Source organism: Geotrypetes seraphini, chromosome 4, assembly GCF_902459505.1.
Source record: "Geotrypetes seraphini chromosome 4, aGeoSer1.1, whole genome shotgun sequence".
Classification (NCBI taxonomy): Eukaryota; Metazoa; Chordata; class Amphibia; order Gymnophiona; family Dermophiidae; genus Geotrypetes; species Geotrypetes seraphini.
The window spans coordinates 224,882,117-224,907,607 of NC_047087.1; the positions used below are offsets into that span (position 1 = coordinate 224,882,117).

The following is a 25,491-nucleotide window of genomic DNA, read 5'->3' on the forward strand; positions in this document are numbered from 1 at the left end:
CCCTAAGCCTAACAAATACCAACCGAGAACCCCCACTCAAACTCTGCACCTGACCCACCCAAACTCTGCCACTGACTCCACCCCCATAATAATAGTACTAATTGTAATGCAATTTCTTCCATCTATTTTTCATATGCACACAATTTAATCTTATTAATACATAATGGTAACTACAAAATTAAAAAAAAAAAAACAACAACGTGGGTCCAGTACTGGGACACATGCAAATGTAGGAATCGTTACTGCTGTCCACCAATCTTATTTGCAAGCGGGTTTTTAGATCCTGGTCTAAATGTTAGTGAGTTGAATTGTATTACTTTGTTTAAAATGTTTATACAGTGGTACCTTGGATTACGAGCATAATCCGTACCAGGAGCATGCTCGTAATCTAAAATGCTCGTTTATCAAAGCGAGTTTCCCCATAGGAAATAATGGAAACTCGCTTTGATATGTTTCCACCCCCCAAGGCCAGCGGCGCTGCTCTATCCCTCCCCCCCATGAGAACCGGCATTGCTCCCACCGAAGGCCCCCTGCGATCCGGCACCCCCCCACCCGCGATCCGGCACCCCCTCCACCTCGGTTCAGCACACACACCCTGCTGTGATTCAACACCCACCCATCGCGATTGGGCACCCCCCCGGCCGAGATTCAGCACCCCCCCCCCCCGCCACTTCTTACTGTCATCTGGACCTGGGCACTGGCACCGGCATGTCTTGTGCGTTGGTTTCGGTGCCCAAAGATCGGCCTCCTTTTCTTGCTGGGCCTTGAGAATCTGTGCATGCTCAAGGCCTGCAAGTTCACGTTCTCTCTGAGGTTTTTGGGCAGGAAGGAGAGCGCTATGTATTCGGTGGTTTTTATTGCTGGCGGCGGGCACGGTGCCCTTGGCTGGCAGGGGCAGCAGTCACGATCGCATCATCCTCGTCTTGCCCTCCTTGCTCTTCACCTTTTTCGTCCTCTCCTCCGGGACCCAGCTCCCTGGTTCTCCTCTCGGCTCCCACACCATTCTTTATTTTTGCAGTCTGCAATTGTTGCCAAAAAAAAAAAAAAAAATCCAAAGTAACAGTATTGCTCAAATAGCAGCACTTCAAAGCCAGCTTCCTCTGGAAATCGTTCTTTTGCAAAAGATGTTGCTGAAAGGGGGCAAAAGAAAATGAAACCCCGTTTACGTAATAATCCTTCAAGCCACCAGCAACTGGATGAAGCCAAAACAGAGGAGCGGAAAGTTTCTGCTCTTAAAGGCTAGCGTCTCTGGCCATGCTCCTGCACCTCAGCCTCACAGATGGAAGAAACTCATCATAACTTTTTCTGAAGCAATCAGGCCAGGCACAGCAAAACAATTGCGTTGAGAGAAGAAAAAGGGGGCAATTAAGACAGCAGGAGGTCCAGCTTAGTAGAGTAAATAGTAAGCAATAAAAAAAGAAACTTTTTCTCTTGTTTAATGAAGGGCTCTGGCTGCAGCTGGAGATAGAAACTGAGCCGTACGTCACTCTTGCGAGCCCAGTTTCTGTTGCATGCGGGCTTTGGAAATTGACGGCAGCTGAGTGGGGAATCCTAAGCTCTAAAACAAAGTTTGCAACTGATTTCTGCCTCTTATCTGTGTGCGCCCAGCTGGTTCTTTGCCTGCTTTTTTGTTACTTTTTTTTATCTTACGGTTTGTTGGAAGAGGGTGGGGAGGGTCAATTCTGCTTTTTCTGTTAAGGTCTCGGGAAAGACGCTGCAGCTAGTTTGGGAGTCAGCCGGAGGAAAGGGCAGGACTGCCAAAGGAACTAAAATAAGATAATGGGAGGGGGGATTGCATATTCGCTCCATAAGACGCACCCTTATTTCCACCCACTTTTTGGGGGGGGAAAAGTGTGTCTTATGGAGCGAAAAATACAGTAAGTTGAAAAGAAAATGAAGATGTTTTTTTCTCCCTGAGTGAAAAGGTGTGGTGGCCATGTTAGTCTACTCTTCAAGGTATTATGTAGAAATAAAATAATTACATGAAGGAAAAAAAATACCTTTTTTATTGGACTATCTTAATGTAGTTTATGATTAGCTTTTGAAGATAACCACTTCTTTGTCATATCAGGGATCATGGTGGTGCCTTCATAACTCCATATAGAGTCATGTGAAAAAATTAGTACATCCCTTAAGAAATGTTCACATATTGATGTCAAATCTTTTTTTTATTTATCTATGGAAAAGAAAGTGATGTAATTGCAGGTAAACAGTAAAAATTTTCCTTGATTTACTCATGAAACAAAAGATAACCCAAAAAAATGTGTATTCTAACTGAGGAATAAATGAGGACACCCTAAACCCTAACAGCTAGTGTTACCCCCTTTGGCTGAAATAACTGCAGTGAGACACTTCTTGTAGCCATCTACCAATCTCTTACATCGGTCTGAGGAAAGTTTGGCCCACTCCTCAATGCAGAATTATTTCAGCTGTGAGATGCTTGAATGGTTTCTTGCATGTACAGCCCGTTTCAAATCACCCCACACCATCTCAATGGGATTAAGATCAGGGCTTTGATTCGGCCACTCCAGGACTCTCCATTTCTTAGTTTTCAGTCAGTCCTTGGTGGATTTACTGGTATGTTTTGGCTCATTGTCGTGTTGCAGGGTCCAGTTCCGCTTCAGCTTAATTTTCTTACAGATGGTTTCACATGTTCCTCAAGCACCCTCTGATACACGGTAGAATTCATGGTGGATTCTATGATGGTGAGCTAGACAGGTCCTGCTGCAGCAAAGCATCCCCAAACTATGACACTTCCACTTCCATGCACAGTTGGTATGAGGTTCTTTTCTTGGAATGCTGCATTTGGTGTATGCCAAACATGTCCTCTTTTCTGGTGTCCAAATAATTCAATTTTAGATTCATCTGTCCATAGAACACAATATAGAAGTCCTGGTGTTTGTCTACGTTCTCTGTGGCAAACTTCAGTCTGGCGTTGATGTTGGTCTTGGAGAGCAAAGGTTTCTTCCTTGCACATCTCCCATGCAAGTTAAATTTGTGCAGTTTCTTTCTGAGTGTAGAAGCATGCACTTTCACATCAACAGTGGCAAGAGCCTGCTGTAGATCCCATGATAACATTTTAGGGTTTTGGGAGATCTCTTTTAGCATCTTGTGGTCTGCTCTGGGGGTCAATTTGCTTGAACAGCCAGACTTGGGCTTGTTGGCAGTTGTTTGGAAAGTCCACTTGTACACTATTTTCCGGACCGTGGAATCACTAAGGTCAGATTATTTTGAGATCTTTTTAAATCCCTTACCAGACTTATAAGCTGCTACAATCTTTTTTCTGAAAGGCCTTGGACAGTTCTTTTGATCTCACCATAGTGTTCACTCTCTCTAGCAGTCATGAGCACACCAAACTAAATGTCTGAGGTTTAAGTAGGGAAAACCTCCTTCAAAATGCTGAGTAACAATGTTCTAATCATGTGCATCTGATATAATACACCTGTGTGTGATTTGAGCCATTTTAAGTGGGAGGATATGTGGGGAGTGTCCTAATTTATTCCTCAGTTAGAATACACATTTTTGTGGATATATTTTGTTTCATGAGTAAATAATGGAAAATTTTTGTTGTTTATCTGCAATTACATCACTTTCTTTTCCAGAGATTAAAAAAGAATAAATTTGATATCGGTATGTGAACATTTCTTAAGAAAGAACTGAATATTTCATGGAGTGTCCTAATTTTTTCACATGACTGTACTGTATAGTGTCAGAATAATCTCTATACAATAAAGCCATAATTTATTTTTTATTTATTGTTAGGTTCCTTATCTCACTCTGAATGTAGCAGTCCTAGCTTAACAACGCCACCACAGTCACCACTTAACTTGGAAACATCATCCTTTGCCAGCAACCAGTCACAGAATTCCATCTGTACATTGCCCAGAATTTCTGTTAGCCCTGTTCCAATTGGAGAGCATAGGAAAGACAGGTGAGATATTTAATATATTTTACAACTTGTTCACACCATATATACAGTGGATCTGTTTCTTTATCTGAGCTATTGCAAACTATTAGGTGTGTTAACAGTTGAGCTAATATTTATATATCCCTCAATTTCATATCCTACACAGTACAGTTTCACTAACATAAGAACACATATTTGTTCAGGAATACTGTGTTTGCTGGGACCCAGAGTTCTGATCAGTGTATTTTGTTATTTAAAAAACTATACTAATCTGTTGACTTGAATCCTGTAACTTTACAGTGTGTTTATGTATGTATATGTGAATGTATATAAAAATATGTATATACTAAGTGCTGAAGATTTAGCATGTTAATGTGATTAACATGCCAAATCTTTAACGCAGATCAAAAAAATTCATCTTGATTAGAACACAATTAACTGATCTGCTGCTCCCATGCTGGATCCACCATTTCTCAGGCTCTGAAAAGAGGCTGCAGAGTCAAGTGTCAGTGTTTGCGTGCAGCAGCTGTCTCTACCTGACCCGGAAACAAGAAGTTACATCAAGCTTTGAAGTAACTTCCTGTTTCTGGGTCAGACAGAGCCAGCGGCAACACAGCTGCACTCAGTGGCGTAGCAAGGGAAAGTGGCACCCTGCATCATAGCACCATACATTCCCCCAACTCCTCCGATGCTTGAGTGTCCCACCCACTCTTCCTGCCACCTGAATGCTCCCCGTGTACCTCTTGAAATATTCACTGGCATGAGCAGCATCTTCCACCTGCTGCTTGCGCCAGCCTCGGCTCTCTTCTGACACCACTTCTTGGTCCTGCACCCAGGAAATGAAGTTTGAAAGGAGCCGATGCCTGTGCAAGCAGTAAGTGGAAAATGCTGCTTGCGAATGTTTAAGGAGGTATGCGAGGAGGGTGGGCAGAGAGGAGGAGGGATGCTGGTGCACAGGGTGGTCTGCCCCCCTGCTCCCCCTTACTACTCCACTGGACGTGCTGATGCTGACACCATGGGTCCAGTGCAGGAGCAGCAGATCAGACTTGTAGCTTATCTGCCTATTCTCCTTTCTTCCTCTCCCGCCATTTCTCATCTCTCTTGCCTCCTGCCATGGTGGACCAGAGGAACAACAGCAGATACAGGCAGGTAAAAGGCTGGGGCGGGCAGCATGTGACCAAGTGTCAGGGCTCGGCTGGTGGGATAAAGCCTACAAGGTGGCAGGGCCATGGGAGACTAGATAACTAGCTACCAAGGATTGGGAATGGGGTTTCGGGGGCCTTGAGCCATGGGGGGAGGGGAAGGGAAGGGCACACAGCTGAAGTTTTACCTAGGGCAGTGATCTTTAATGCAAAATCCGTGGGTCAGTGGTGGCCCGCAGGGACCTCTTTGGCGGCTCCTGCCATCATTCTAGGTTTTTTTTTGGGGGGAAGGGTTATATCTGTGCTTTTGCTCTCTGAAGGTCCAGGGATTTCTCCTACCTCTCCCCAACCCATCCTATTAATTTGTGCCTCTTCATCGAAGATTAAGGCAGGCTAGTATTATTCAGGCCGGGGGGCCTTCTTTCACCTTAGACAACAGCAACATCCTGTTGCTTCACAGGCAGGACTGGTGAAAGGAAGGCTTTAGGATTGATTGTTGTCAGCCTGCATTAATCTCTGACAAAGACCACATGTTTACAGCACCTGAGGTACAGACTCATGAGAAGGGAATGGAGAAGAGGTGCAAGAATGAAATTCTGGCTTGGATGCTTGCTCGAAGAAGGGAATTATAGGGGGGGAGAAGTGTTTGCTCTGAGGAGGGGGGATAGTGGAGAGAGAGAGAGAGAAGGATGCTTGGGGAGAGGGGAGAAAGAGGGATGCTTGTGGGGGATAGGGGAGAGAGAGGGATGCTTGTGGGGGTTTGTGGAGAGAGGGATGCTTGATCAGGGGAGGGAGATATACAGGAAAGAGGGATGCTTGATCAGAGGAGGGGGGATACAGAGGAAAGAGGTATGCTTGATCAGGGGAGGGGGATATAGAGGAAAGAGGGATGTTTGATCAGAGAAAAGGGAGGGAGAGAGGGATCAGGGGAGGGGGATATAGGGGAGAGATGTTGAACAGGGGAGGGGATATAAGGGAGAGAAAGGGATGCTTGCTCTGGGGAGAGAGATGCTCTGTGGAGGAGATAGTGGAGAGAGATAAATATGCTTGGGGAAGGAGGGATAGGGGAGAGAGCGTAGGATGCTTGATCAGGTGAGAGGGATGGGGAGAAGAGGGACGCTTAACCAGAGGAGAGAGATGTAGAGGAGAGAGATGCCTCCTCTGGGGAGGGCAGATAGTGGAGAGAAGAGAGCTGCTTGGGGAAGGGAAGAGAGGAATGTTTGCTTAGAGAAGGGGGATATAAGGGAAAGACATGCTTGATCTGGGGAGGGGGGGAATGTAAGAGAGAGAGAGGGGGAGGTAAAAGGAAGGGAGAAGGGCTGCTGCTGAACAGGGGGAGCAGGCAAGGGGGGGTGGTAGACAGCTGAGGAAATAGAAAGAAAGAAAGAAAGACAGACAGAAAGCGGCCAAGCACAGAGAGAGAAAGAAAGAAAGACAGACACACACATCTATTCTAGCACCCGTTATGTAACGGGCTTAAACACTAGTATGTTTGTATGAAATGAACACACAAGTATGTTACCCTCTGACTGAAGCGATATCAAAAGTGGGGCATGTAACTTATATCACAAAATAGAGGGATATCAACTGCTTAATCCTGAAGAATTTCAAACTTAGGTATGGATTACACTTCTCCCTCGTTATTCGCGGGGGATACGGGCAGAGCCGGACCGCGAATGGCGAAAAACTGCGATTATCCGGCTCTGACCCACCCCTGTGAGTTCCCGTAGTCTCTCGAGACTACGACGGGAACTCCCTACAGCCATTTCCTCATGGCGATCTGCACGGGGCAGGAGCGTAGGAAGATCGCTCCTGCCCCGAAAGCCCGCTAGACCACCAGGTAAGGCCGGGAAGGCGGCAGGGAGGTAAAAATATGTTGTTGTTTTTTAATTTTCCCCCTCCCCAGAAAAAAATTGTGATTATGTGAAATCGTGAGTGCAGAAACCGCGAATGGGGAGGGGGAAGTGTAATTCTTTAAAAAGTGAAATACATTTAGCAGTACAAATATAATTAACCCCAGAAATCACATATCCTTCCAGTTTTTATAAGGCTGTAGAACATGAAAAACATCAAACTTGTGAGAGAAAATTCTATAGCCCTGTTCTACTGACCCTATAAGAACATAAGATTAGCCTTACTGGGTCCATCAAGCCCAGTAGCCCATTCTCACAGTGGCCAATCCAGGTTACTAGTACGTGGCCAAAACCCAAGGAATATCAATATTCCATGCTACCGATACAGGATAAGCGGTGGCCTCCCCCTTGTCTTTCTCAATAACAGACTATGGACTTTTCCTCCAGAAACTCGTCCAAACCTTTCTTAAAACCAGCTACGCTATCTGCTCTTACCACAACCTCTTGCAATGTGTTCCAGAGCTTAACTCTTTTCTGAGTGAAAAAATATTTCCTCCTATTGGTTTAAAAGTATTTCCCTGTAACTTCATCATGTGTCCCCTAGTCTTTGTAATTTTTGACGGAGTGAAAAATCAATCCACTTGTATCCGTTCTACTCCACTCAGGATTTTGTAGACTTCAATCATATCTCCACTCAGCCGTTCTTTTCTAAGCTGAAGAGCCCTAACCATTCTAGTCTTTCTTCATACGAGAGGAGTTGCATCCTCTTTACCATCTTGTTCACTCTTCTTTGAACCTTTTCTAGCACCACTATATCTTTCTTGAGATAAGGAGACCAGAATTGAACGCAGTACTCCAGGTGAGGTCGTACTATGGAGCGATACAGGGGCATTATAATATTCTTAGTCTTGTTAACCATACCAACCATCGTATTGTCTACGATGATACCCAGATCCTTTTCTTGGGCATTAATCCCCAAGGTGGACCCTAGCATCCGGTAACTGTGATTCAGGTTATTCTTCCAAATGTGCATCACTTTGCATTTGTCCACATTAAATTTCATCTGCCATTTAGACGCCCAGTTTTCCAATTTCCTAAGGTCTGCCTGCAATTTTTCACAATCCGCATGCGTTTTAACAACTTCGAACAGTTTAGTATCATCTGCAAATTTAATCATCTTGCTTGTCGTTCCAATTTCCAGATCATTTATAAATAAGTTAAATAGCACCGGTCCCAGTACAGACCCCTGTGGCACTCCACTGTTTCCTCTCCTCCATTGAGAAAAATGACCATTTAACCATACCCTCTGTTTTCTATCCAATAACCAATTCCTTTTTTTAAAAAAAAAAAATTCTTTATTCATTTTATCTTTTACATCAAGTGCACAGAAAATATAAACCATGAAACTAAAACATCACTTGAGATTCCACAAAGTTTCCTTAAAATAAGAAATATCCCCAGCCCTCCCACCCTTTCAATATCAGATAATATATATAACATGATATAATAAATACTATCCACCCCCTTCCCCCACCCCATACAAACATTTATGTTAAACAGGGAAAAATGATAATTATTCATTACAATAATTGATTAATGGCCCCCACACATCCTTAAATTTATTAAAGTATCCTTTTTGAACTGCTAACGCTCTTTCCATTTTATACAAGTGGCACACTGAATTCCACCAAAAACAGTAATTCAGTCCTTTCCAATCTTTCCAATTATACATTATTTGTTGGATGGCAACTCCTGTCAGAATCATTAAAAGTTTGTTATTATTAGAAGATATTTGGCACTTAGCTCTCATAGGCATGCCAAATAAAACTGTGTCATAAGGCAATGCCACTTGATTTTCTAATAAACAATTTATTTGATCCCAAATTGACTGCCAAAAAGCCATAATAAATGGACAGTGAAACAATAAATAATCTAAAGTTCCAGCATCGAGATGACAATGCCAACTTCTATTAGACTTAGAGCAATCCAATTTTTGTAAACCAACATTGGTCCAGAGTGCTCTATGCAACAGGAAAAACCATGTTTGCCTCATAGAAGTAGACGTTGTACATCTCATCCTCCAAGACCAAATACGTGGCCATTGAGAAGCATTAATTTGATGCTTAATCTCAATGCTCCAAATATCTCTAAGTCCGGTTTTAGGTTTCTTATTTATATATTCAGATAATAATTTGTATTACTTTGCGGCCTGGTGTCCCAGGAAGTCTGCCTGAAAGCATAAGAATTCTAAACTAAATCGATTATTAAGAGATTTCCATTCAGGGAACCCTGCCTGAATAGCTTGCTTTAGTTGCAACCATTTATAACTTTGTTTTTTATCAACGCCAAATTTATGCTGCAACTATGAAAAATCAAGCAGTTTACCATTAGGTATAACATCATCTAAAGTACGTATACCTGCTTTAATCCAATCCTTTCAGACAATCTTGAATCCGCCTATTGGAATCTTGGAGTTTAGCCATATAGTTTGATTTGTAGATTTTTGAATTGGAATAGGTGTTAAATTATTAACATATCATTTAGTTTTCCATGTGTCTATTAATATTCTGTTTTCTTTATGTAATCTAGGCATTTTGATGCTAAGAACATGATCAAGCCTAATGGGAAACAGCTGCTATTCCAACAACAACCAGTCTGGAAGCTGTTCCATGAGCTCTGGGAGGACCCAATACATACCCTGGCACATAATATAGGCTTGATGATACCTTTAGAAATTGGGAAAATTTACCCCACCCTCCACAATTGGTTTTTGTAAAGTCACTAAGGCAATTCTTGCATTTTTACCCAACCAAAAAAATTTCGTAAGAATACTATTTAATTTTTTATAAAAAAAGACCCCTGAAAAAAAACTGGAATCATACTGATTTGGTAACAAACAGGCAATATCATCATCTTAATAGTTTGGACTCTCCCCCATCAAGACAGATGTAAAGGATTCCATTGCTCATACAATTCTGTTACCTTTTTTAATAAAGATTTTTCATTCTCCTTCATTGTATCATCCAGTGTATTTTTTATCCAAATACCTAAATATTTGATGCCTTCCTCTTTCCAGATAAAGGGAAATGAATCAAATAGACATTTTACACAATGTACATTTAGAGGAAGAACTGATTTATTCCAATTTATTTTATATTCTGAAAATTTCCCAAATTTTTGTATCAATTCAAGCAAGCATGGAATGATTGTTTCAGGATTCCTCAAATAAAGTAATATATCATCTTCATAAGCAGAAACTTTATATTCTTTACCTGAACGTGGAATACCCTGTATCTCCTTCACTTGTTGAATAGCTAATAATAAGGATTCTAATACTATATCAAAAAGTAAAGGAGATAAGGACATCCTTGTCTAACCCCCCTTTGCAGCTTAAACTTCTCTGAAAAATTATTATTAATATATAATCTAGCAACAGGGGAGCTATACAACGTTTGAATCATTTGTATGAATCCTGGACCTATACCAAACCACTCCATAGCCTGATACATAAAGGTCCATTCTACCCTATCAAAGGCCTTCTCTGCATCCAAGGATACAGAGAAGGCCGGATCTCTCATAGCTTTCGTTAAATACAACATATTAAAAGCCAATCTGGTATTATTTGAAGAATGTCTCTGAGCAACAAAACCCGTTTGATGCATACCGATAATATAAGGGAGAGCCTTAGCCAAATGTAAAGCCAAAATTTTAGCCAATAATTTCCCATCTACATTAATTAAAGAAATAGGCCTGTAATTTGAAACCAATGTAGTATCTTTATTTGGCTTCGGTAAAACAATAGTTAATGATTCTGCCATAGAGTTGGGACTGATATAAATTTAATAAATGAGGTAATAGGGTAATTTGAAATGATTTATAAAACTCTACAGTAAAACCATCACCACCAGGAGCAGTCCCAACTCTAAGAGATTTCAATGCTGTTTGTATTTCTTTTAGTGATATAGGCTCTTCTAGACTTCCTTTTATATGATCAGGAATTTTCTGTCCCTCAATCAATTGCAAAAATTCTAAACCATCCTTGTCTCTATCTAAATAAGGCTCAGAAGAATAAAGAGCTTTATAAAAATTAAAAAATTGTTTTAAAATAGGTCCAATTTGAGAATATGTATCTCCTTTTTCATCCTTAATTACCGTTATTTTTGTTTTCCTTTTTTTACTTTAAGATAATTTGCTAATAATTTTCCCGCCTTATTTGAGCTTCCGTAATACAGAGCTTTTTGAGAAAAAATATCATTCCTCACCAATTTAGAAGAAATCTCATTGTATTTACCTTTAATTTTCAAAAGAGCTTGTAATGTTGTGTTCCCATTTTTCAATCAATTTTGACTCTAAGACCTTAACTTCTTGTTCCAAATTAGAAAATTGCTTTTTTATTTGTTTCTTAACATAAGCCGAAAATTAAATAATTTGCCCTCTCATGGTTGCCTTAAAAGCATCCCATAAAGTTTCCATAGAGATTTCCTCTGTATTATTAATTTGAAAGTATTCATTAATTTTCAACTGAAACTCTTCACAGAATTTTGGATCCGCAAGCAATGTATTATCAAATCTCCATATTGGTCTACTATTATCTTGATCAATAAAATTAAACTCAGCCCACACTCCATCATGATCAGACATAATAATTGGATCTATGATGGCTTGTGTTACCTGATGTATTAAATGATCCAAAATAAAAATATAATCTATTCTTGAAAAAGATTTATGAACATGGGAACAAAAAGAAAATTCTCGTTCATTAAAATGAAGCATTCGCCATATCTTTCAAATTACAGGATTGTACAAAATTATCTAAACCTAACAATTTTATAATTTTACTAGATTTTTTTATCATTAAAGAATCCATAAGAGCATTAAAATCTCCCGCCACTATTAAATTAGAAGCAGCCAGTGGTAATATTAACTTTTGCAGAGACTTAAAAAATATCTGATTCGAATTAGGGGCATATACATTGAAAAGTGCCATAGTAGAATTACCCATGCTCATGTTTACATGCAACCATCTTCCTTAAGGATCTGAAGCAACCACATTAAACACTGCATTACATTTCTTGTTAATTAAAATAGCTACTCCAGCCTTTTTCCCTATTGCAGGGGCAAAGAAGCAATGCTTCACCCAATTACTAATCCACAACTGAACTTTGCCACCTATCCCATGACACTTTAATTTTTTCAGGAGCCTCTCGTCAGGAACTGTATCAAAAGATTTCTGAAAATCTAGATACACTATATCAACCGGATCACCTTTATCCACATGTTTATTCACACCTTCAAAGAAGTCAAGCAAATTGGTGAGACAAGATCTCCCTCGGCTGAACCCATGCTGACACCGTTTCATTAAATCATGTTAGTCAAAACTTTTATAGCCTTTATCTCTTTATATAGCTTTATATATGCCTTTTTATAACCTTTATCTCTTTATATAGCTTTATATATGAAGCTAAGGGCAACTGCCATGTGCAGAGCCCATAGATAAGGCAAGGAATGGGGAGGGCTTGGAGGGAAAATAGGGAGGTGAGTCACATGTGGTTGGGCGAGAGCAAATTTGAATGTTGCAGCGGGCAGGCTCCACTAATTGGAGCCTTTCCTCCACAGTCAGGTGGTTTCAGGGCAGGGGATCCTTAATAAGGGTGCCTTCGGAATTAGGACTTCTTGCTGCACTTCAGAGACAGTGGTTTTTCTACCCTCCCAACCCAATTTGTTAATGTTATTGCATGCATTATTTCTGTTGCTTGGGGAATACCCGAGCGAACCTTCAAAGGAGGTCCTTTGAACAAAGCCCTAACCATCCCTGTGGAGATGGTTGGGCCTAAGTTTTAAATTTAGTCCTGGAGGTTCTGGACTATTGTTGCTCTTGCTGCTTGTGGTGGAGCAACTCTTGCTTGATTTTCAGACTCCTTGTTGCACTTGGCAAGTAGTCTTCTGGTTGTATTAAATGTTACTTCAATTGCTTGGGTTACTGATATTTTACTTCACCAATAAATGAAGCTGCATACTAACAAGGTTTGTCTGTCTATGCTTAAACTGAACTGCTGCTTATACATATGTTTGTTGCTTTAAACCAGGGATCTCAAAGTCCCTCCTCGAGGGCCGCAATCCAGTCGGGTTTTCAGGATTTCCCCAATGAATATGCAGTGAAAGCAGTGCATGCACATAGATCTCATGCATATTCATTGGGGAAATCCTGAAAACCCGACTCGATTGTGGCCCTCGAGGAGGGACTTTGAGATTCCTGCTTTAAACTGAGGGGTGAGTGTCTTGCATTTCCTGTTAACATACAATCACCGAGGTGTTATAAATTAAATTGTACAGTTACAAAATTTATTAGTGATATTAATTGATGACCAGAGTGGAATTTTTATGTTTTGGGTCCCTTAAGCCAGTGGTTCCCAACCCTGTCCTGGAGGAACACCAGGCCAATTGGGTTTTCAGGCTAGCCCTAATGAATATGCATGAAGCAAATTTGCATGCCTATCACTTCCATCATATGCAAATCTCTCTCATGCATATTCATTAGGGCTAGCCTGAAAACCCGATTGGCCTGGTGTTCCTCCAGGACAGGGTTGGGAATCACTGCCCTAAGCTGTAGCATTTAAGAGACCCCCTTCAATTAAGAAGGATGTAAATTTTAGGTTTAATATTAAGTTGTCCATACTAGTGAAGCATGAAGTCCCATGTAATGTGAGACCCTAAGCTGTAGCTTTTCTAGCTTATGTGTAAAACCAGCCAAGATTTTCATAATGCAAACCAAAACATTTTAGGCAGACAAGTGTTTTGATCTTAACATGTGCTCCTTAGTCTAGGGTTAGATGTCTGGATTTATCCATGCAGTTTCCTGGACTAGGAGGGAGTTTGTCTGAGTTTTGGACTTACTCTCTCCAGTCCAGCCTCCACCCCAGAGTCAGGTCTGGCTCTCTTGAATCTCTCCTGTCCCTGGTACCTTCTCCGGTGCTGCAGTTTAAAACCTTCTGGCAGTTTGCAGCTTTAGCAACAAAATCCTTCTGATGTTGCCCTGCCCCGAAAGCCTTCACTCTGCAGCACTTCCTGTTCCTGCTTAGGTGGGACGCTGCAGAGTAAAGATTTCCGAGGCAGGTCAACGGCAGAAGGCTCATGTTGCTAACGCTGCCGGCTGCTCAAAGCTTTTAAATTGCAGCACCAGAGAAAGTACTAGGGACAGGGGAGATTCACGAGAGCCAGACCTGATTCCGGGATGGCCCTTGTGGGGGGATGGAGAGAGAGGCTGTGCTGGGAAAGTGAGACAGTTTAGGGGAAGACAAGTGGGAGGCAGGGGTGGGGCAGGCACAAGGATGGGATGGGGCATGGGCGGGTCAAGCATCTTCTTTATTGACCTTAAAAAATATGGTAACCCTACCTTAGTCACCCCCAAAACAGGTGGCACTGAAGAAAATGCCAAAAAGGATCACAATGGAGTTTCTAAAACATAAGTGGAGTATATGTAGAATTGCATGGAATGCTTCAAACTTGGCCTATTGTAGTATTTCTTTGCTTTCTTTTGAGCTGTACCATTTTGCAATTCATCTTAATCATGACCAATACCAAGGGGTGCAGATCTTTCTTCCATTGCTGTATTCACTTGGTTCAGAATTATAATTCAGGTGTTAGTGTAGAACAGCTTGTAAACATTCCTTTTTTTTCTTATATTGATGTGGAAACCAAGAGTGTATTGATAATTGAATTGTAGCCCACCTGTTTTGGCCAGACATGCTCAAATCGGAGGCACTGCCAGTGGAAATCTATACATGGTCTGGAGCTGGTATACAGGAATGTGAAGACCTTGCTTAGTCCCCACTCCCCAGCTCCTCCTGCAGTCTTTCTGTAACTTTGGAAACTGTTCAGTGAATAGGATTACTGCTGAGCCTACAAGTGCATTCAGGCCAGTTCTAGGCTTCTCAATGATTTTTCTTGTCTAATGCTGCCTAGCTATTAAACCATTCTCACATCTTGGCCAGCTAAATCATGTACTATTTTAACATGTTACCGTGTGTGTATTTTTATTATTTCTTACACTTTATTTATTCTGCCAAGAAATGAAGTAAATGGGTGAATTTTAAGAAGTTTAGATAAAAAGGTGAGGGGGGGAACAACCTGTTAAGGAGCCGTTATGTGTAGTGGGGGAGAAGAAGAAGGGAAGGAAGGAGGAAGAGAATATGGGAATGGAGGAGGAAGGAAAAGAGAAGAGCCAAGAAGGAGGATGGGTAGATAGAAGGGTGAAGGGCCAAAGAAAGGGTGAAGGGCCAAAGAAGTAGTAGAGGAGCCCAAAAAGAGCTATTAGTTTTTAGAATGGAGCAGAGGAGAGGCTAATGGAGTTGGTGGGGGGAGAGGCCTAAGAGAGAAAGACCAATACCAAGAGAGGCATAGAAAGATGGAGAGGTAAATTAGGTAGGAGAGAGGGACCATGGAAGACTAGAGACCTTTACTGGGGAAAAAAAGATTTTAGTGGGAATTGGATGACAAAGAAGTAGCAAAAGGCCATGAGGGTATAGGAGAAAGAGGTCTTTAGAATGGGCTGTGGGGAAATGAAGGGACTGAAGTTTTAGCCTGGGCCTTCGCTATCCATAGTACACCACCCATGTTAACAGTGGATCCTACTGAAATATAAATCTTGGTTAGAGTGAAAGGAGAAGAACCTATATTTTGCTGAAAAATTATAGAAGTTTTTGAGGTTGAACAACCTGATAGCTCATGCAGCGGACTTAGATTCATTCCCCAAGTAGGAAGCAATGTTGCTGAGGACTGGAACATGTCTTGGTCTCACTTAACAGTGACTGACACCTACAGGCAGTGTTTAGAATGTCAATGTGCCATATGAGGGACTATGGTCTTCTGACCCTTGGCTAAAGACAGTCGTTGCAGTGGCTAAATTGGGAGCAAGGGAGGGATTAGGAAAATGATGATATAGCATATTAAGGGTAAACCAAATTAACGTATGCAAAAATAGTTTGTTCAACTAATCATACAACATGCAATCAAATTTGAACAAACTGATAGCAGCTAATTTTAGTATCAAGACCCCAAACACCCAAGACACTACTTAATTTATTTCATGTCCTTGCTGGGGTGACGTGTTCATCATCGGTCTTGTTTACATTTTTTAATGCAGGCTCTACCCTAATGCATCTGTGTGGTGCTTAATGTTATTTAATGAAGAGCACTTAACTTATAGCCCGACGGCTACCCAGCCGTTTCACTGGAATGTTTCCTCAAGGGCTGTTGCTCTTCTTTCCTGTATTAATCTGCATTAAAACATAAACTGCATAACTATTAAATAATGAGTGGCAATCCCAACCTTGATTGTTCCATTTGTGCTGTGATAACTATACTAACATATAATAAATTGACTTACTTTAAAAATTCATAATGTATCATTTCTACAAAACACCAATTATTATGTATGCTAAACATTGATTACTCTAGATTCAAATTCATATAATTTTATAATTTAATTAACTAATTTTATTCCAATAAATACCTTATATCATTAATTGCCAGTTTTCATTGTTGTATGTCTATAATAAATGATAAAACTTGTGTTTAATTCACTATGATAAATAATACATATGTTTTATTCACCCTTTATGTCAATGATTTCACATCTTAATTATTTCATGATTTCAACAGTACTAAAATTGAAAGTTGTTTCTAATCACTATAAATGAGCTCCCTATATTTAAATGAAATTAATCTTCACAAACACTTTACTTTAAAAATATTGATTAGCTAAACTCGCACTCTTATTAATGAAACCTTGCTCATTGATTATCATTATACCTAATTAATTAATCCATGACATTTACTCACTAATACCAATAAATTACCTCCATAATTAATAATTTCATATGATTCTAAAAACTATTAGACTCAACTGTCTTACTGATGCTTGTTGGTAATATTTATATGCAACAAGAAAAATACTAAATTGAGCTAGCTTATTGTTGATTAATGAAGAATACTTGTTCATTTGCCATTTTTTACATTAATCAAAATGTCCTATATTGTTAAAACGGCCTTAAATTGATTACAAAGTTTACCAGGGACCTGATTGCCTCATTATTTAATGGATACATTTGTTATTTCATTGATTAAGGTTAAAATACTACCGGGGCATAGCCTTTCTTGCTCGTCTTTTGCTATAACTCGTAATGTTGCCTAATAGCTCATATTGTTACAGCTACTAATGGTTAAAATGCTACTTCCATATGTAAAGACACACTGCCTATTAAGATATTCTATTGTTAATAGTAGTGCTTGCTGTTATTAATCTTACTGCGGTTCATCCTTTACCGCTCTTACTGCAGTATAGGGCCGTAAATTACAAAGTGGCGGCACTCCTTTCATAGAATGCCGTAGATGAAAATCTAATAGAGAATTGCTTAAAAAACAAAAGGGAATACTTCCATGCATTTAACTGATAATTGCCAGATGGCAACGCTCTTTTCATAGAATGCCGCAGATGAAATTGTCTAAAGAACGGTAGAAATGTTAACCCATGATTTAACTGATAATCACTCATAAACTACTGACCATTGTCCTTGACCGATGCTTGAAGCTCTACAGGGCTCCGTTTCGGAAGAATCCACCTCCTTCATCTGGAGCTAAAGCATAGACCTCGCAAAATCAGAGGACTGCGTTGAAGCTAGTCGAATCTCTGGGAAAATGGCGCTGCTGGTTCTTGATCTGCTGTGAACCATTTGGGTGCTCCCACGCTGGAGCACCATTTTCCAGGGATGTTACATTCTTGAATAACCCTGCTGGGTTATAACTTCTTCAGCTCAATATTACAGGCTTGTCTTGACTTTGAGTTGTGTCAACTGAGGACCCATCACAATATTTGAATCATTTTTAATTAAGTACACTATTTTGGTTTCAGTTGTGCTCTCCCAATACACTCGCAGGTTATAGGAGGAATTCAGTAGTACACATAAATTTTAGGGCATGAGCATCTCACAATGTACATGGAGCAATCCATCTGGCGTGCCGCAGGGGTCACCACTATCCCCATTGCTTTTCAATGTGTACATGTCTCCATTAGGTGCGCAATTGTCCCAACTGGGGATAAAATTATTTAGCTACACAGATGACTTTACGATCATTATCCCATTCACTACCTCTCTCTCGGAAGCTACCCCTAAAGCAACAGAAGTACTAAATTTGTTGGAGGAATGGATGATTGAATTCAGACTAAAGCTTAATCCAGAAAAAAACAAAATTTTTTGTAGGTTCGCCACACCCGCTTGACACTAAAAAACATCAATGTGCATCAATAATCTTAGCTATTCTATTCAATCTACTATGAAGGTATTGCATGAAAGACCATGAAAGACCAGGTCAATTCCTTAGTTAGAAAGAGTTTTCACACCCTCTGGAAGCTTCGGTCCATTAGAGCATACTTTGATGTTTCATCATTTGGAATTCTGGTACAATCCCTTATACTGAGCCAACTTGATTACTGTAACATCGCCTATTTGGCAATTCACCAGAAAAATATGCGGCGATTGCAACTGGTACAAAATGCGGCGGTCGGGCTACTTTGTGGGTTGAAGAAGTTCGATCATGTAATACCTTCCTACTGACTTCTACACTGGCTGCTGATGGAGGCGCGTGTGAAGTTCAAGTTTGGATGTTTTTGCTTTAAGATACTATATGGTTTGTCCCCTAAATATATAACTGACCTTTTCTCTTTCACAACAAACAAACATAAGAGAAGCTCACATCTGAATTTTGTTTCCCCACCGGTTAGAGGATGTAAATTTAAAAGTCATCATCAACATCTTTTCTCACATCAAGCAGCATTATGGGGTAAAGATCTGTAACAACTGCTTATGCATACTACTTATGGGGAATTTAGGAAACACCTAAAAACATATCTGTTCTTGAAGTATTTAGGTAACTGACCTATACAATCTTAGTCCACAACTACTGATCCCCAGAACTGTTAATCACTAACCTATAACTTTGTTAAATCTACTCAATCTGTAACATCTTTTAACCATTGTAAACTGCATAGAACTTCACAGTCCTGCGGTATATAAACTGTTGTTGTTATTATTATTATTACATGTATATGGCATAACTGGTATTGCAGTCATGGAAATTCTTCAAAACATACCACTTGCCATCTGATGGATTTTGAAATTTCTTGATTTGCATGGTATTTTCACAGCATTTACAATGACCACATTTATAGTGCCCTATAATTGTAGATGTTTGTTTTACCGTAATTGTATTAGTAGGGCTTAAAATATCTTTGAGATTGCATCCACGACTGTAGGCCATTCTTAATTTGTTGTCCCTAAATAAAGGTGGGATTGTATAATTTGCCAATTGTTTATGATGATCCTTCGAGAGTTGGGCTAGCATTGGAATATTGCATAACCGTCGTTTGTAGTTGTAGATCTTTGGTGCTTTTCCTATTGTTAGTGTATTGTAATAAGTTCTCTATAAGGTTAAGTTTTGCTCTGTAATATGCTTTCTTTAATAATTTCTTGTTGTACCCCCGTTGTACTAGTTCTTCCATAAGTTTATATGAATTTCTTTTGAAGTCCTTGTTGGGTTTGCAAATTTTCTAAATCGCAAAAATTGTGAAAAAGGTAAGTTATCTCAGAGATGTTTCAGATGGCAACTGGTATTGTGTAGAAAATAATTCCGGTCAGTTTCTTTTTTATAAACTGTAGTTGAAAAGCCCTCCAAAGTTTGGGTCACTTTTGAGTAGAGAGTTGAAAAGTAAACTGGATGTTTTAATGCAGATTAATACAGGAAAGAAGAGCAACAGCCCCTGAGGAAACATGCCAGTGAAACGGCTTGGTAGCCATCAGGCTATAAGTTAAGTGTTCTTCCTTAAATTACATTAAGCACCACGCAGATGCATTAGGGTAGAGCCTGCATTAAAAAATATAAACAAGACCGATGATGAACACGTCACCCCAGCAAGGACATGAAATAAATTAAGACCCTCCTGTTCAACTGAAATTCTAACTGCAAACTACCCCTTGACCCCCTTATATTCCCCCTCCTTTTTGCACTCTCCTGTACTTAGTTGCTGTATAGTCTTTGAACTGTCCAAAATGTACTTAAGTTGCTGTATATTTAGTCTTGTACTGTCCAAAATGTTTTTCCATTGTGAATGTTGGTTTGTAACCCATTCTGAGCTACTGGGATAGAAATCTAAATAAATAAGTAGTGTCTCGGGTGTTTGAGGTCTTGATACTAAAATTAGCTGCTATCAGTTTGTTCAGATTTGATTGCATAACATACTAAGAGTCACTTTTGTTTGAGCTGAAAGTGTAAAGAAGTTGTAAGAAACTATAGATCCAAAGAAGTGTTTCATGAAAGATACAATATTTATATTGTACATTGAATTATAAAGCATATTCTTAATAGGAGACTAAGGGCTCCTTTTACTAAGCTGCGATAGCGTTTTTAGCGCGTGCAGAATGTTAGCTCACGCTAAACCCGCGCTACGCGGCTAGAACTAATGCCAGCTCAATGCTGGCATTAGGGTCTAGCGCGTGGGGCAATTCAGCGTGCGCTAAAACCGATATCGCAGCTTAGTAAAAGGAGCCGTAAGTCAGAAACTGGATTTAACATTATTTACTCAATTTCACGTTTTTGTTCCAGTTGAGTGGTATGTGGAATGTCTTTTATTCCTAAGTCTTTACTTCATATCTTCTGCATCTTTCAGATCTCTATTCCGTAATAATTCTTTTCTGAGAAACCCTGTGGCTCCTAGGCCTAGGTTCTCTTCACTAAGGAGATTGAGGTCGGCCTGATGTAAGATTGTCCTTTTCCAGCAGTATTGCGCTCCTTGTGCTGTCATACAATACATGCTTTGATATTTTCCTCAATAAGTAGAGTTTGCATGATAATTATATAATGCTAATATGGCTTGGCTTTGTAGCCCCTTAATTTATGTCCATCTCCACATAAATTTAGACACCAGTGTCATATATAGTATTTTGCTTTGGTTGATTTGCATTTTTGAAATCTTTTATTTTCCCAGCAGTTCAGGCACTACAATACCAACATACTTGATACTCAGATTTTAATTTGTGAATTGCATTTTCAATAGTTCATTATGTACAAGGAACCATACAGAGTTACAGGCTTCTCTCTTATGGGCTTGCTAGTTGTGATTTACAATTCATATCGGTTATAACCCTTTTTATTTTGCTGAATCATTTGAGTTATCTAGTTTTTACAATAAAAACTAGTTATCTAGTTTTTATAATATTTATATATTGTTACATTCTGTCTGCATGGTTTTTAAGTAATGTGACTTATGGCATTCATTTGCAGTAATGGTACAAGCACTTCTTTTCTTACAGATTTACCCGGTAACAAAATTTTATTATTTTGTTTAAGTAGATGCATGCAACCAGTGTTTTAACACCTTTAACCGTGACTTAAAAGAATATCTGATTTATCTTTTTTCCCCAATAATTATTTTTACAGGCCATACATAGAAGAGCCTCGTCAAGTGAAAGTACAGAAGGGTGGTGAGCCTCTGGGCATTTCCATTGTTAGCGGAGAAAGCGGTGGCATATTTGTATCCAAAGTAACTGGAGGAAGCATTGCACATCAAGCTGGTCTTGAGTATGGTGATCAGTTACTAGAGGTGAAGTGATTAATAATTTATTTTACTTTCTTAATATCTCCACAAACAAAAAATGAGTGATACTGGCTCAGTTTTGATAATTTTCATATTGATGAACAAATAAATGGGAAATATTTATCAGACTCAGGGTAAAGTAAACAGAACCTTCTTGTACAATTCCACTTTATTTCAGGACTAGTGAGTTACTTTCCTATACCCGCCAGAACTTATAGGAAGCCTCAGACTTCAGAGACTTAAACTCTACCCCTCTTAACTCAGCACTTGACCCCTCAGGAACCAGATACTTTCTTTCCTACAAGCCAGACTGTAGGAGCTTGTCTTTGTAGTTTTCCCAGGCTAATTTGGAAGTTAGCCCTGGGTCCCTCCACCCCTAAAATTGCCATGTATTGGTAGTTATCCCAGGCTAATTTGTTTTCAAAATCGCTCCTGCTGCGGCCATCTTGTTTCACTTGCCACATTGGCCTTGGGACGAAGAGGACAGAACTGCAGAGGGAAATGGCAACAAAGCTGACAACCAGGGGGTCCCCAAACAAGATCAGCTCGGATGGTCAGGATGCAGTGAGTAATATTTCATCTAAAGTATTTACTAATCAGAAGTTGTCAGTACTGTCATTTATTCCTATGAAGAAATATGATCCTTTTCAACTCCAGATTCTTTTGGAGAACTTTTTTAGGTCTCTCCAGCTTAAGATGTATTTTTCTGAAGTCACTTCCAAATATGACCGGTCTGTTGTTAGAGCACTGAGTTTTTGGGTCCCCCCGGAGAATATGGATCCCCTTTTGGCAGATTTTAAATCTCTAGTGTATGGTGAATTGGAGAAGTTGGAGGGCAGTCAACAGAGATATGGCATGAATCTGACAGCCTCAGAGCACAAAATTTTTAATACCTTTCACAAAGATGATGCTATTGTAATCCACAAGGTGGATAAGGGGGGCAGCATTGTTATATTGGACAAACAAGAAGCCTTTGGCTGATTTTGTGTTAGCGTTGTGGAAGGCTTATCTTCAGGTGACCAGAGGTCCTGCTTCCTTTTGGGGGTCTCAGGGGTTTCGGGAGAGGGGGGTCTTCGCTTTTTACGTCCACCCCCACTTGGCCCCCCTCAGCGCTGGCTCCGACCCAGTTCCCCCAGCTTCAATCAAGCAGCTGAGGGTCTCATGGGACGAGAATTTTTTGTTTGGGGAAGCGTTTTCGCTGGATGAGGACTTGGACACCTTGGGGGTCCCCCCGATCCTCTCGGGGGGGACGGACGGGACGGATGCCTCTGGCTGGTTTTTTACAAAGCTGCCAGCTGGTGAGGATGCATCTGTGGTGTGTATTTTTCAGCAGGAAGAGCTCCAGGAGCTTATTCAGATTTCATTGGTTTTGTGTTTCAAAGAGGACACAAAGGAGCCCCCGCATGTAGGGGACCCCCCACTCTTTTCCTATGCATAAGGATATTCAAGATATTGTGCTTACACATTAGAAGGCGCCGGAGACACCTTTTCGTTTTGCACGCTCTATGGCCCATGGATATCTTGAAGTTGCCTGTGATGTATGCAGTGGTCTTGGCCATTGCACGTCGGTATAAAGTGCCAGTCGAGGGCGGTTCGGCATTGCGGGACTCTGAGGAGCGTAGGATAGAGTCTCTTCTTAAGCAGAGTTTTGATGTGGCTGCCCTGGCAGTCCAGACAGAGATGTGTGGCAGTCTGGTGGCTCGGGCTTGTTTTCAGTGATCCAAGTGTGTTCTTGACTGGAAGTCTAAAGACTGGTCCTTGGTGGATCAGGAGGTAGGTAAGATTGAGGTGGGCGCTTCTTATCTCTCGGATGCCATGTTGCGGGCTTCGGCCAAGTCCATGGCTCTCAGTGTGGCCGCTCGTCATTCCCTGTGGCTCCGGAGTTGGTTGGTGGACCCCTCGTCTAAGGCTAAGCTTACAAAATTTCCCTTTTGGGGGTCTTTCTTGTTTAATGAGGATCTGGATAAGTTGGTTCAGACCTTGACTGACTCTAAGATGCCCCGTTTTCCTGAGAACTGGGCTCGCCCGCCTGCGCAGGGGGGTGTTGCTTGGGGATATTTTCGCCATTACAGGGCGGTTTCTTTTCCTTCCACCAGGTCTCCCCAGAGCCGTTTCCTTCAGTGCATGCAGTCCTTTCGAGGGGGCGTGATTCCTTCGGCAGTCCCTCCGTTGCCCGCCCAGCCCAATGACTCCTTGCGGACTATTCCCCTGGTGCCAGTGGGCACCCAGTTGCAGAAGTTTTACCAGGGGTGGGCCAAGATCACAGTGGATCAGTAGGTCCTGGTGATGATTCGAGACGGGTATGCTCTGGAGTTTTCCTGACCCTTGGCAGATTGTTTCCTTGCTTCTCCTTGTGAGGTAGCTTGGAAGAATCAGGCATTTCATCAGACATTGCAAAGGTTGCTCAACCTCAAAGCAGTGGTTCCTTTGCGCTCCTTGGGAGTGTCGCACCGGCAGGTATTCCATTTACTTTGTGGTGCCCAAGAAAGAGGGGTCTTCTTGGCCAATCTTGGATCTGAAGAGAGTCAATAGGGTGTTCTGGTTTCCGTCTTTTTGTATGGAGACCCTGAGATCTGTCATTCTGGCGGTTCAGCTGGTGGAATTCCTGACTTCTCTCGATCTAATGGATGCCTACCTGCATGTTCCAATTTGAGCCTCCTATCGGCAGTTCCTTCGCTTTGCGATCTTGAGACATCTCTATCAGTTTTGTGTGCTTCCTTTTACTTTGGCCATGGATCCACGGACATTCACCAAGATTATGGTAGTCTGCTTTGTTCAAGCACAAATTAAGCCCTGTGCTTTCAATTTATGTATGAAATGGCTATCAACTAGGTCAGTTGGGTCCTGGATGATATTTTTATTTTTTAAAGAACAGTAACACCTATGAGATTATCTTGTCAGGTTGCACTGTTTTTAAATTTAAGCATTCATATGGTCAGTTTATGAACAATGACTACTTAAATGGAAGAATTTGCTCAAAATATTTTCATTACTGTTCTTACTTCATCTGTTGAATTTTGAACGAAAGAGGTTTCCCTTCTCTTTTTACAAATGCTGATATGTAGCCTTTTAAGAGCTGGAATTTTGTGTAACAAAAAATATATGTTGACTGTAGCTAAGAAAAGTGTTGCAAAGGTGTTGATAATGGAATATAATGCCTGATTAAACTCAGATATGCAAATCAGATAGGTGATTTGACTACTGGATTTTGCCATCCACGTGAAAATACAGTAATGGTGGAAAAACAAATAGGACTTGAATTGGTAACATGAAGATATTTTTTAATCTGTTTCTGTAGTTCAATGGAATAAATCTAAGAAATGCCACAGAACAACAAGCCCGCTTGATCATTGGACAGCAGTGTGACACAATTACTATTCTGGCTCAGTATAATCCTCATATGTGTCAACCAAGCAGCCATTCACGGTCAAGGTAAGTTTCAAGTTTATTAGAAGTTTGTTGTACACGCAAAATCAAATATTTCTATGCGTATTATAATTTAAAATTGGGAGACAAAATAAAACAATTTGTACAATTAAACATACAATGTATGTACATAAGTAATTAGCGATACAAAAGGGAAGAGGGGTGAACTACAATCTTTAAGGAAAGTAAAAATACATTTAAGGGAAAAATCAACATCAGGAGGATAATGAAGAATTTTTTTTTTAAGAAAATATGGCTAAGCCTAAAAAGAGGATAGGAGAGGTTGTGACCTATAAATAAGGTCTAGTTAAAATTAGGTATTTGAGCCTGGGATTAATATTAGATAAATTATCCTATCTATGACTCAAATGCGTCTTTGTACAGGTAGCATTTTAATGTGCTTTTAAATTTTTCTAATGAGGTTTCTCCACGTAAATAGATTGGTAAATTGTTCGAAAGCTGGAGTGCTATGACTGAAAAAATTGTAGATCTTCTGGTCCCTATTATTTTTAGAGA

The 25,491-nt window shown here is 40.4% G+C and overlaps 1 protein-coding gene across 6 annotated transcripts in view; it reads left to right on the forward strand.

The window, feature by feature from the left end:
• Positions 1-25,491, forward strand: part of DLG5 (discs large MAGUK scaffold protein 5) — a 305,150-nt gene that overhangs the window by 201,707 nt on the left and 77,952 nt on the right. For all 6 annotated transcript variants that reach the window (XM_033940910.1, XM_033940911.1, XM_033940908.1 and 3 more), the window contains 3 exons: positions 3,763-3,931; positions 21,393-21,555; positions 24,848-24,981. In XM_033940910.1, coding sequence (XP_033796801.1) covers positions 3,763-3,931; positions 21,393-21,555; positions 24,848-24,981 — 466 coding nt within the window. The remainder of the gene's footprint in view (positions 1-3,762; positions 3,932-21,392; positions 21,556-24,847; positions 24,982-25,491) is intronic.